The sequence below is a fragment of the Protopterus annectens genome, chromosome 3.part1 (genome assembly GCF_019279795.1).
Source record: "Protopterus annectens isolate FY-2018-M chromosome 3.part1, PAN1.0, whole genome shotgun sequence".
Classification (NCBI taxonomy): domain Eukaryota; kingdom Metazoa; phylum Chordata; order Ceratodontiformes; family Protopteridae; genus Protopterus; species Protopterus annectens.
The window spans coordinates 1,846,276,765-1,846,289,073 of NC_056732.1; the positions used below are offsets into that span (position 1 = coordinate 1,846,276,765).

The following is a 12,309-nucleotide window of genomic DNA, read 5'->3' on the forward strand; positions in this document are numbered from 1 at the left end:
TATCCCTCTGAATTCATTTCTATATGTATTTCACTTGCCACAGTGAAATGTATGACACTGTAATGCAGTAATGTGTGGTACTGATGAATGTAATGTGTGGCACTGTAATGCAGTAATGTGTGGTACTGATGAATGTAATGTGTGGCACTGTAATGCAGTAATGTGTGGTACTGATGAATGTAATGTGTGGCACTGTAATGCAGTAATCTGTGGTACTGATGAATGTAATGTGTGGCACTGTAATGCAGTAATCTGTGGTGCTGATGAATGTATTCTATATGTACTCAATATGTAAAATTTCTATTTTTCTGTTGGAGCTTTTCTCCTCAGGCCTCCGCTGAAAATGGGCAATTGTAGCCCAGTCGGACAAACCTGGTCAACAAATATAAAATAAATAAAAAAATAAATAAATATAAAATTTTAGAGTCTCCCACAAAATATAGTTTATGCATAAAATCATTAATCTGAAAAATATTTAAATATTAAACATGACTCTGATAGACAGAGGCAGAAAGTAATGCCAAAACTAAAATATCCCTGACATAACCTTTGTAAACTTCCTGTCATACCAGTTGCTAATAAAAGTCCATGAAGTTAGGGACACAGCTCTGATGGATTGCACAGCTAGGCTTATAAAGGCCCTAGTGGTAAATAGCCTAGTATACAACTATGAACGTGCAAACCTATGGACAAGCATTCTTACTATTCCATCAGAGGCAGAGCGCATGCTGTAGCAAAATTAAGGCATGCAGTCTAGTTGTTTAATACCTACTACTTACTAGCTCCTAAATATGTCAAATGCAACAGGGGATTTACACCATCATAACATTTTTTTGCCTTTAACATTATAGAGGATTTTAAATGATTAAATCTACTGTATTGGAAAGTAGTGGAGTTTATTACTTTAGAAATTTAAATATAATGTACTCTTTTCTCTTATTGTAACTATAATTATACTAGCGTTTTCCTGGTTCCTGGGTAAAGATTTATGTCCAAATACACCCATGATGCTTTTAAATGAAGTTGGGGCTAAATAGGTGGAATTTATTTTATAAGGAACAGTAAGATGGCAAGTGCACCAGATGAACTCTTGGAAAGTCATTAGCAGAAATAAGAAAAGCAGACACCCAAATGGCATTGTTAAATGTATTTCAAAGGAGCAGTGAGGTATAATGAGAGTGTAGAGTTTTGTGACATTCATTATTGTAATTCTTTGTAACAACAGTCCATTGTTTGTTTACTACAGTTAGAAATTAAAAAAAAATTATTTTGTGAGGACGCAGTAATAAAGTTACTATATAAGCCTTACGGTAAGAAAGCGTGTTTTTACACAATTTTTTTTTCTTTCAAGTCAACAGGGATACAGATTTCTCTGAGATCCAGAGTCTTCAGTCATCCTATGAGAAACCCCAGGATGCTGAATTTAATAAAGTTCTGTTCGATAAGATGTCACTCACAAGGGAAAATGCAGTGCATTCTGAAACTGGACATAACTGCAAGGAAAGTGATGATGGACTTATAAAACCAAACAAACTAGAAATGCATCCACAAACTCCCATGGACATGGCATGCAGTCAGCTTAATCACAACAACAATGTAACATTCAATATTAATGATTTAACTGATCAATTAATTCACAGTGGGAAAATACAGAATAATACAATGGCATTACATAAGCAGATATGCAATAAAGAGAAGCTTTACAAATGTGTCACATGTGACAAGAGTTTTGCAAGAAGAAAGACTTTAAGAGTACATATGATAATTCATACTGGTCAGAAACCCTACAGGTGTACCATGTGTGAGAAGAGTTTTACACAGAAGAGTAATATGATATCTCATCAAAGAATCCACAGTGGACAGAAGCCCTACAAATGCAGTCTGTGTGACAAGAGGTTTACACAGAAGAGTCATATGATATCTCATCAAAGTACCCACAGTAGACAGAAGCCCTTCAAATGTACCATGTGTGACAAGAGTTTTGCAAAGAAGGATCAGATGGTAAGTCATCAGAGTACCCATACTGGACAGAAAAACTACAAATGTGCCACATGTGGTAAGAGTTTTAGAAGTAGAAGGACTATAACAGTACATATGATAATTCATAGTGGTCAGAAGCCCTACAAATGTACCATATGTGACAAGAGTTTTGCACAGAGGAGTATTATGATATCTCATCAAAGGTGCCACAATGGACAGAAGCTCTACAAATGTGGTGTATGTGACAAGAGGTTTACACATAGGAGTAATACATTATCTCATCAAAGTACCCACAGTGAACAGAAGCCCTACCAATGCAGTGTGTGTGACAGGAGGTTTACAAGAAAAGGGACTATGGTACTTCATCAGCATATCCACACAGGGCATAAACCCTATAAATGCACCATGTGTGACAAGAGTTTTGCACAGAAGAGTCAGATGGTAAGTCATCAGAGTACCCACACTGGACAGAAAAACTACACATGTGCTACATGTGGTAAGAGTTTTAGAAACAGGAATAATATGTATAGGCATCAGAATACACACAAGGGGCAGAAACCCTATAATTGCACTATGTGTGACAAGACTTTTGCACGGAAGGATAGCATGGTTAAACACCAACTTATACACACTAGAGAGAAGCCGTATAAATCCACCATGTGTGACAAGAGTCTTGCACAGAAGAGTCAGATGGTAAGTCATCAGAGTACCCAGATGGGACAGAAAAACTACAAATGTGCTACATGTGGTAAGAGTTTTAGAAGTAGAAAGACTATAACACTACATAAGATAATTCATAGTGGTCAAAAGCCCTACAAATGTACCATATGTGACAAGAGTTTTGCACAGAAGAGTCAGATGGTAAGTCATCAGAGTACCCACACTGGACAGAAAAACTACAAATGTGCTACATGTGGTAAGAGTTTTAGAAACAGGAATAATATATATAGGCATCAGAATACACACAACGGGCAGAAACCATATAATTGCACTATGTGTGACAAGACTTTTGCACGGAAGGATAGCATGGTTAAACACCAACTTATACACACTAGAGAGAAGCCCTATAAATGTACCATGTGTGAGAAGAGTTTTACACAGAGGAGTAATGTGATATCTCATCAAAGAATCCACAGTGGACAGAAGCCCTACAAATGCAGTCTGTGTGACAAGAGGTTTACACAGAAGAGTCATATGATATCTCATCAAAGTACCCACAGTAGACAGAAGCCCTATAAATGCACCATGTGTGACAAGGGTTTTGCACAGAAGAGTCAGATGGTAAGTCATCAGAGGACCCACACTGGACAGAAAAACTACAACTGTGCCACATGTGGTAAGGGTTTTAGGCACAAGGGTAATATGCATAGGCATCAGAATGCACACATGGGGCAGAAACCCTATAAGTGCACCATGTGTGACAATACTTATACACAGAAGGGTAGTATGGTTAAACACCAACGTGTACACACTAGAGGGAATCCCTATAAATGCCCCATTTGTGACAAGAGTTTTGCACAGAAGAGTCAGATGGTAAGTCATCAGAGTACCCACACTGGACAGAAAAGCTACAAATGTGCCACATGTGGTAAGAGTTTTAGGCACAGGAGTAATATGTACAGGCATCAGAATATGCACACGGGGCAGAAACCATATATATGTGCCACATGTGGCAAGAGTTTTGCACAGTGGAGTAATCTGATAGCTCATCAAAGAACCCACAGTGGACAGAAATGGGATCCTGATGGAGAGATGAAAAGTCAGCAAGCAAATGAGAGTAGTAGTGCTGAAGTTGAATTCATCCCCAATCCTGAAAACAGCACTGACATCTAGGAACAAGATCCAAGCCATAAATCAATTTGCTCTTCCTGTCCAAACTTATAGTTTTGGAGTGATTGACTGGCCCAAAAAAGTGTTGGGTAGATTGGATATTAGAACAAGAAGGGTGCTTCATGCTTACCAAATGATTTATAAAAATCAGTGTATACCAAGATTATATATTTCCCACTCCGAAGGATGGATGGGCCTCCTTGAAATTGATTACATGTATAGATCTACAATCATGGGACCCCACACATATCTGCTGACCTCACAGGATCCAAATGTAGTGAAAGTTTTGAAACATGAGGAGAATAAATTTATGATAACATCTCTGCTTAATTTAGCAGAAGCATAGTGACATCAAGCAGGAATGGAAATTATACCGGAGGAAGATAAAAACCAGGCAGCAACTGAATGTGCTAAAAAAACAAAAGAAAGAATATAAGGTGAAGGACCAGATGAGAAGGCAAGAAATGTGGAAAAAACATAAATATAGTTGTAAGTATAGAAAACCTGAAGAGCCTCATGTTCATCAAGAACGAACACAGGAATGGTTAAAGAGATGTGAATTTACATCAAGAAATGAAAGGTTAATACTGGCAGCCCAAGATAGTGGGCTTCGTACCCACTGGTTTACAAAGTCCATTGAACATGTGGGAGAAACAGACATGTAAGTTTTGTAAAACCGAATTGGAAACAGTCACACACCTTATTGCTGGTTGCGACTCTCTAATGGCAGAGGGACGGTATACTGCAAGGCATAATAATGTGGCGAGACTGTTACACTGGAGATTGTGCAAATATTATGGTATCAAAGTGGCTGAAAAACACTGGAAACATGAGCCACAAAGAATCATAGAAAATGTTGAAGTTTATATCACATGGGATCACCCAATACCAATAGTTCAAAAGATAGATGCTAGAAAACTGGATATAGTGGCCCAAGAAAAGAAGACAAAGTAGCATTGATCACTGAAATCACCACACCCTGTGACTACAGTGTCTTGCATACAGAGAGACACAAAGTCTTAAAATACCTGGATCTGCAGGCAGAAACGAGAGTCATGTGGAAGAAAGACACCCAGACAGTTCCAATAGTAGTACGAGCAACTGATTTTATAAAAAAGAATTTACAATCATATTTAGATATGTTACCAATTCATGTAACACCGTACGAATTACAGGAGGAGTCATTACTGGGCACATTGCAGGTGCTGTGATGAGCACTTTTGGCTGACATCAAAGAGTGAAACAATACTAATTTCATGAACTTTAATCGTACTTTGACTTAGGAATGGGGTCCATTCCCGTCATGGTATTAGAAACCCAAAAGACTTGGAGAAATTAAAAAAGACAGACACTCTACCAATGCAGTGTGTGTGACAAAAGGTTTGCATGGAAAATGACTATGGTACTTCATCAGCATATCCACACAGAACACAAACCCTACAAATGTGCCATGTAAGACAAGAGTTTTGCACAGAAGGTTAGCATGGTAAAACACCAATATACACACACTGGAGAGAAAGGGTGTCGTAATGGAGAGATGAAAAGTCAGCAAGCAAAGGAGAGTAGTAGTGCTGAAATTGAATTCATCCTTAAGTCTTAGTGAGTACCTTCGTGAAGTGGACCCTGTTTTTACAAAATCTCACCAAGGCGACACTGATATATATACTATATTTATATAGCATATATCATGGACAGAAGTAAGTCAAAAACAAAAAAAGATAGCTGGGTGTATAAGACCCAGGATAAAAAAGTTCCCAGTCAAGGTAGGCGCACTGGTGCCAGGACTGGAAAAAATTACACTGTAGAATCCTCAAAATACAGAAACATTCCTACAATGGGGCCAGGCCAGGTTGAGGGAGATGATACCCCCATTGTAGAAGGAAGTAGCAGTCCACAAAAATTAATTGACCAAAGAAGAGCCATAAAGATGATAGAGTGGACTATTGAGGATATGAAAGAAATTATGTATTGTTACTATTATGTAAAAAGCCCTGAATTTCCAGACACAAGATATATGAAATGGTTAAGAGACAAATTAGAGGAAAGAAAAATACTTCCACAAGAAAAACTGTCAGAAGCTTCAAATAAAAAATAATTTACAATTGTATTTGGATATGTTACCAATCCATGTAACCCCATACGAATTGCAGGAGTCATTACCGGGCACATTGCGGGTGCTGCAAAGAGCACTTCTGGCTGACATCAAAGAGTGAAACAATACCAATTTCATGAACTTTAATCGTACTTTGAATTAGGAAAGGGCTCAATTCCCATCATGATATTAGAAACCCAAAAGACTTGGAAAAATAAAAAAAAAAGGCAGAAGCCGTATAATGTACCACATGTGACAAGAGTTTTACACAGAAGTACAGTATGAATTGCCATCAGCATATCCATGTGGCCAGATTAAGAGGAAAAGTAGAAAAAGAGATTAGTAGTTGAAAAGTCAAAGAAATAGAATTTGAAGTTAATGAGTAGCTGCAAACAGAAAGATTTATTGTAGAAAATCTAATGAAGAAAGCACCGCAACAGGATAGATCGATCGTATTTAGATATGTTACCAATTCATGTAACACCGTACAAATTGCAATAGGAGTCATTACTGGGCACATTGCGGGTGCTGCGGTGAACACTTCTGGCTGACATCAAAGAGTGAAACAATACTAATTTCATGAACTTTAATCGTACTTTGACTTAGGAATGGGGTCCATTCCCATCATGGTATTAGAAACCCAAAACACTTGGAGAAATAAAAAAAGGCAGAAGCCCTATAATGTACCATGTGTGACAAGAGTTTTATACAGAAGAACAGTATGAAGTGCCATCAGCATATCCACATGGCCAGAAAGATATTTGAAGAGAAATACAGGCAAAGGAATCAGGATATGGAAAACTTTGCAATACAAAAAATAAGAAGACTAAGAGGAAAAGTAGAAAAAGAGATTAGTAATGGAGACGTCAAAGAAATAGAAATTTAAGTTATGGAGCAGCTGCAAAGAGAAGGATTTAGTGTAGAAAATCTAATGCACAAAGCACCACAACAGGATAGAGCAATGGATATCCAAATTAAGGGGAAACCAGTGGAACAGGAAGCAATTGGTCAGGTGCCATATCAAGATATTTTGGAGCCTTCCACAGGAAACCAGTATAAACGTTCACTTGAAGCTAGACAGCAAGGAAAGGAACAGGAAACTGTAGAAACTCTGATACAGTCAATGTTGAGGAGTGATAGGCCAGTGAGTTCCCATATGACAGAACAACAGATGACACAGGATGAAACTGAAGAGAATGTACCACAGGAAGATGCTATAGAACTTTCTACTGAATGCCCATAGGAAATGGAAAACAAGGGATGTGTCTTCAGTATGGAAGAAAAGGAGCTAAGAAAAGAGTCACTTGATTTAATAAACAAAGACAAATATATCAAGATCAATGAGAGAAATAGACTGCAGAAGGTTAATAAAACCCCAAAAGTCAGAAGCTTGATAAAACAAATGAACACAGTAATTAGGACTGTCTGTAGAGAGCCATGCGATATAACAGAAGTAAACAATATATTACTACGCTGCTAAATTAATAACTGAGAATATTCTACCACAGGAACACAGGATAGCCAGGGAAAGGGGTGAAAGTGAATATCATCAAGGAGATATTTAATGGAGAAAACTATAAAGCAGCTAAGACAAGAAGTGTCACTGTTAGAAGATTATAGAAAAGGGAACAGATAAAAAAAAATACTAAGAAAGATGGATGTGATAAAAGCAATGCACACTACTAGAACAGTCCAGAATCTATCATGTACTGTCAGAAATAAACTAAAAATTTCAGCACAGGTGAAAAGACTTAGAAGATACAAAGATAAATATAAAAGGAAAAGTACAAAATAAGCAATTTATTGATGACCCAAAAAAATTTTATAGAGAATTGGGAAACAAGGTAAAAGGAAGTGAAAGACCACCAAAACAACAAGAAATGGATACATTTTGGAGAAGTATCTATGAAGATCCTATGGAACATAAGAAAGATGCTAAATGGCTAGAAGAAGTAAAAGAAAAAATAAGAGAGTTAAAGGTACAGGATATGAAATGGGATGAAGTAACAGCCAGAGAGATTGAAACAAAGTTAAAAAAGCCTCTAATTGGAAAACCCCAGGCCCAGATACAGTACCTAACTTTCGGCTAAAAGTATTAACATCTTTGCACGAGGATTTAGCCATGAGTAAGAACTATTTATATGTACAGTCACCACACTGGTTAACAACAGAATAAACAATGATTTTACTTGAGTGAACCTGCAAGCTACCCTAAAAATTATAGACCAGTAACTTGTCTTCCAATGACGTATAAACTATACATGGGAATTGACGCCGACAGAGTTTATAGTCATTTACAAGAAAACTCAATTAAGGCGGCCGAACAAAAGGCCAATAAAAGAAAGTCAAAGGGAACAAAGGATCATTTAAAGTTATAGTGGAGAACTGTAAAAAGGGGAAGAATCTAAGTATGGCATGGATTGACTATAAAAAAAACATTTGATAGTATCCCACTTTCACGGATAAGAGTACTTAAAAATGTATATGATACACCCTACACTGATTGACTACATTACAGTAACCTTGAAACAATGGCAGACCACTTTGCAATTAAGCCATTATAAAGGACAGATTATTATCCCAGAGATAAAAATTCAAAGGGGGATATTCCAGGGTGACTCTCTGTTACCGTTGCTATTCTGCCTTGCCATTAATCCATTAAGCTGTTTACTTAACAACTTAGGCCATGGCTACAATTTGGCTCCTAGAAAATAACAAAGTCTAATGACTTCTCATCTTCTCTTTGTCAGTGATTCAAAACTGTATTGCCCATAAGATGAGGAACTGAAAGCACAGCTGCAGGTTGTCAAAACATTTTCAGATGATATTGGAATGTCATTTGGTCTTGGTAAATGTGCAAAATCAACCTTTAAAGCAGCAAAACTGCAGCACCAGGAAAACCAGTTTGGGACAAGAATGTGATATAAAAGAACTTGAGCAGGAGGAAATGTATAAATACTTGGGAACTGATGAAGGAACAGCAGTAAAACATGAGCAAATGCGAATAAAGCTCAGTAAGGAAAACTTTAGAAGACTTAAATTAATATTGAGAGCAACATTGACAATAAGGAACAAGATACAAGCTATAAATCAATTTGCTCTTCCTGTCCTAACTTATAGTTTTGGAGTGATTGACTGGCCCCGAAAAGTGTTGGATAGATTGGAAGTTAAAAAAAGAAGGATGCTTCATGCTCACCAAATGATTTAAAAAAATCATTGTATCCCAAGATTATATATTCCCCATTCCAAAGGATGGATGGGCCTCCTTGAAATTGATTACATGTATAGATCTGCGATCATGGGACTCCACACATATCTTCTGACCTCACAAGATCCAAATGTAGTGAAAGGCTTGAAACATGAGGAGAATAAATCTAAGATGACCTCTCTGCTTAATTTAGCAAAAGCACATCAACATCAAGCAGGAATGGAAATCAAACCAAAAGTGGATAAAAACTAGGCAGCAACTGAATGTGTCAAAAAAAAACAAAGAAAGAATATAAGGTAAAGGACCAGATGAGAAGGCAAGAAATGTAGAGAAAACATAAATACAGTTGCAAGTATAGAAAACTTCTGGAAGAGCCTCATGTTGATCAAAAACGAACACAGGAATGGTTAAGGAGAGGTGAATTCAAACCAAGAAATGAAAGGTGAATATTGGCAGCCCAAGACAGTGGGCTACTTACACTCTGGTTTACAAAATCCATTGAACATGTGGGAAAAACAGACATATGTAGGTTTTCTAAAACTGATTGGGAAACAGTCACACACATTGTTGCTGGGTGCGAAGCACTAATGGCAGAGGGACTGTATAGTGAAAGGCATAATAATATGGCGAGACTGTTACACTGGAGATTGCGCAAACATTATGGTATCGAAGTGGCTAAAAAACACTGGAAACATGGGCCACAAAGAATCATGGAAAATGAAGTTTATATCACATGGGATCACTCAATACCAACAGTTCAAAAGATGGATGCTAAAAACCCGATATAGTGGTTCAAGAAAAAAGACAGAAGTAGCATTGATCATTGAAATTGCCACATCCAGTGACTACAGTGTCTTGTGTACAGACAGACACAAAGTCATAAAATATCCCAATCTTCAGGGAGAAACGAGAGCCATGTGGAAGAAAGATACCTAGACAGTTCCAATAGTAGTAGGAGTAATGGGTCTTATAAAAAAGAATTTACAATCGTATTTAGATATGTTGCCAATTCATGTAACACCGTACGAATTGCAGAAGGAGTCATTACTGGGCACATTGTGGGTGCTGCGAAGAGCACTACTGGCTGACATTAAAGAGTGAAACATTACTAATTTCATGAACTTTAATCATACTTTGACTTAGGAATGGGATCCATTCCCGTCATGGTATTAGAAACCCAAAAGACTTGGAGAAATTCAAAATGCCAGAAACCCTATAAATGTGCCATGTGTTGCAAGTCCTTCAGACAGGCAAGTCTTTTGAAAAGGCTTCAAAGAATCCACAGCGTGCAAAAAAGTAACAAATTCTAATACAGAGGATATGAATTCGAATTTAGACTGTTACTCAGGTAAAGTTAAGAAAGGTTCCCATCTGAAAAATCGAAGTGCACTCACTGTGCCCAACTTTTGGTTAACAGTATTAAAATCTTTGCACCATGATTTAATGTTGAGTAAAAACACTACCCATAGGTGCACCTTGAAATGGCTGACACCAGTCTGGATAACTGGGGAAAACAGTCTCATACTTAAAAAGTGAACCTGCCAATTATCCTAAGAAGTATAATTCATCAACTTGTCTTCCAACAACATATAAACCATATGCAGGAATTGATGCAGGCCAAGTAGATAGTCTTCTAGATAAAATTAGATCATGACATTAGAACAGAAGGGGAATAAAAGAGGTCCCTACTGAACTAAGAATAATTTTTAGCGAAACAAAGCCATAATAGAGACTTGTAAAAAGAACAGAAATGTCAGTATGGCATTGATTATAAAAAAAAAAAAAAAAGTATTCCTCACTCATGGATTATAGAATACTCACAAATGTACAAGAGTCACCACACATTTCTAAGTTATGTTGCAATTACTATGAAAAAGTGGCAAACAGCTTTGCAGTTGAACCATGAAAATGGGACAAATTACTCTTTAGGGTGTAAAAATCTAGTATGGAATACTCCAAGGTGTTTTTTTTTTTTTTGTAAGCATTACTGTTTTGTTACCTTGCTGTCAGTCTGTCAAGCTGTTTACTTAGCCTAGGTCATGGATTCAATCTGACTGCAAGAAAATCTTATAAAAAGACATGTCACCTGCCTTTTGTGGATTATCTAAGAACGCATTGCTCATCTGACAAACATCTGAAAGTTCAGCTACAAGTAATTAAAACCTTTAAAGCTGTAATAAGAATGTAATCTAATCTCAACAAATATGCTAAGGCAACATTTATAGCAGGAAATTTGGATAATCTGGAAAATATAAACCTCGTGAAGGAATGGGGTATAAAACATTGCACAAGAGGGATTATTTATCTAGGAATAGATGAAGGAGCAGCAATACAGCATGAACAGATGATAAAGCTACTAAGAAATATTTTAGAAGACTGAAACTAATATTGAAAATTGTGTTGATATCTAAGAATTAGGTACACGCTCTAAATCAAGCTGCACTTACTGTTCTAACTTACAGCTTTGGTATAATTGACTGGGCTCTGAAAAAGCACTAGATATGTATGATAGGAAAACAAGAAAACTGCTTTATACTCATCAAATGATATGCAAGAACCATTGTTTGGCATGAATATATATCCCTTGGTCTGGATGAGGCATGGGCCTCCTTGAAATTGACCTCATGTATACATTGTTGTTTGAGGATTGCATATAAATTTATTAACATCATATGAGCCAAGCAATAATAACACTTCTGTACCATGAAGAAAACAAGTTCAAGATGACATATTTGCTCTAGTTAGTAGATGCCTTTAGGAAAAGCATGGACATCAAATGATAACTGGACAAAAATCAGGTCTCAGTAACAAATGCTAAAAAAAGGAAGAATCTAAAGAATGTGATCAGGAAAAAAGGAGAAAATAGAAAACCCAGAATTGTAGTGGAATGTACATACAGAAAACTACTGGGACAACAACACAAGCAAGACAGATTAAAACGAAGATGAAATGTTAATAAGGCAGGTCAACCTGGTGGACTTGTGTAATGTTTCATAAAATCAATATAAAGGATAGGTGATACAGCAAAGGTTTTGCAGTACATGACTGAAATAGTCATGTTTCAAATTGTGATACACTAATATCTGAAATTCTGTATACTAAAAGACTAAATATGGCAAGGTTATTGCACTGGAGACTGTGCAAACATTTGCTAAGGGGCATTGGTAACCTTAGCCACAAAGGATTACTGAAAAACGCA

General features: G+C 36.9%; 1 protein-coding gene across 1 annotated transcript in view; it reads left to right on the forward strand.

Annotated features, from left to right (window-relative positions):
• The window catches only part of LOC122797914 (zinc finger protein 84-like), a 291,604-nt gene extending 287,626 nt beyond the window's left edge, over positions 1 to 3,978 (forward strand). Inside the window, exon 4 of the mRNA XM_044066432.1 lies at positions 1,352 to 3,978. Coding sequence (XP_043922367.1) covers positions 1,352 to 3,813 — 2,462 coding nt within the window. The 3' untranslated portion in view covers positions 3,814 to 3,978. The remainder of the gene's footprint in view (positions 1 to 1,351) is intronic.
• The last annotated feature ends 8,331 nt before the right edge of the window (positions 3,979 to 12,309 follow it).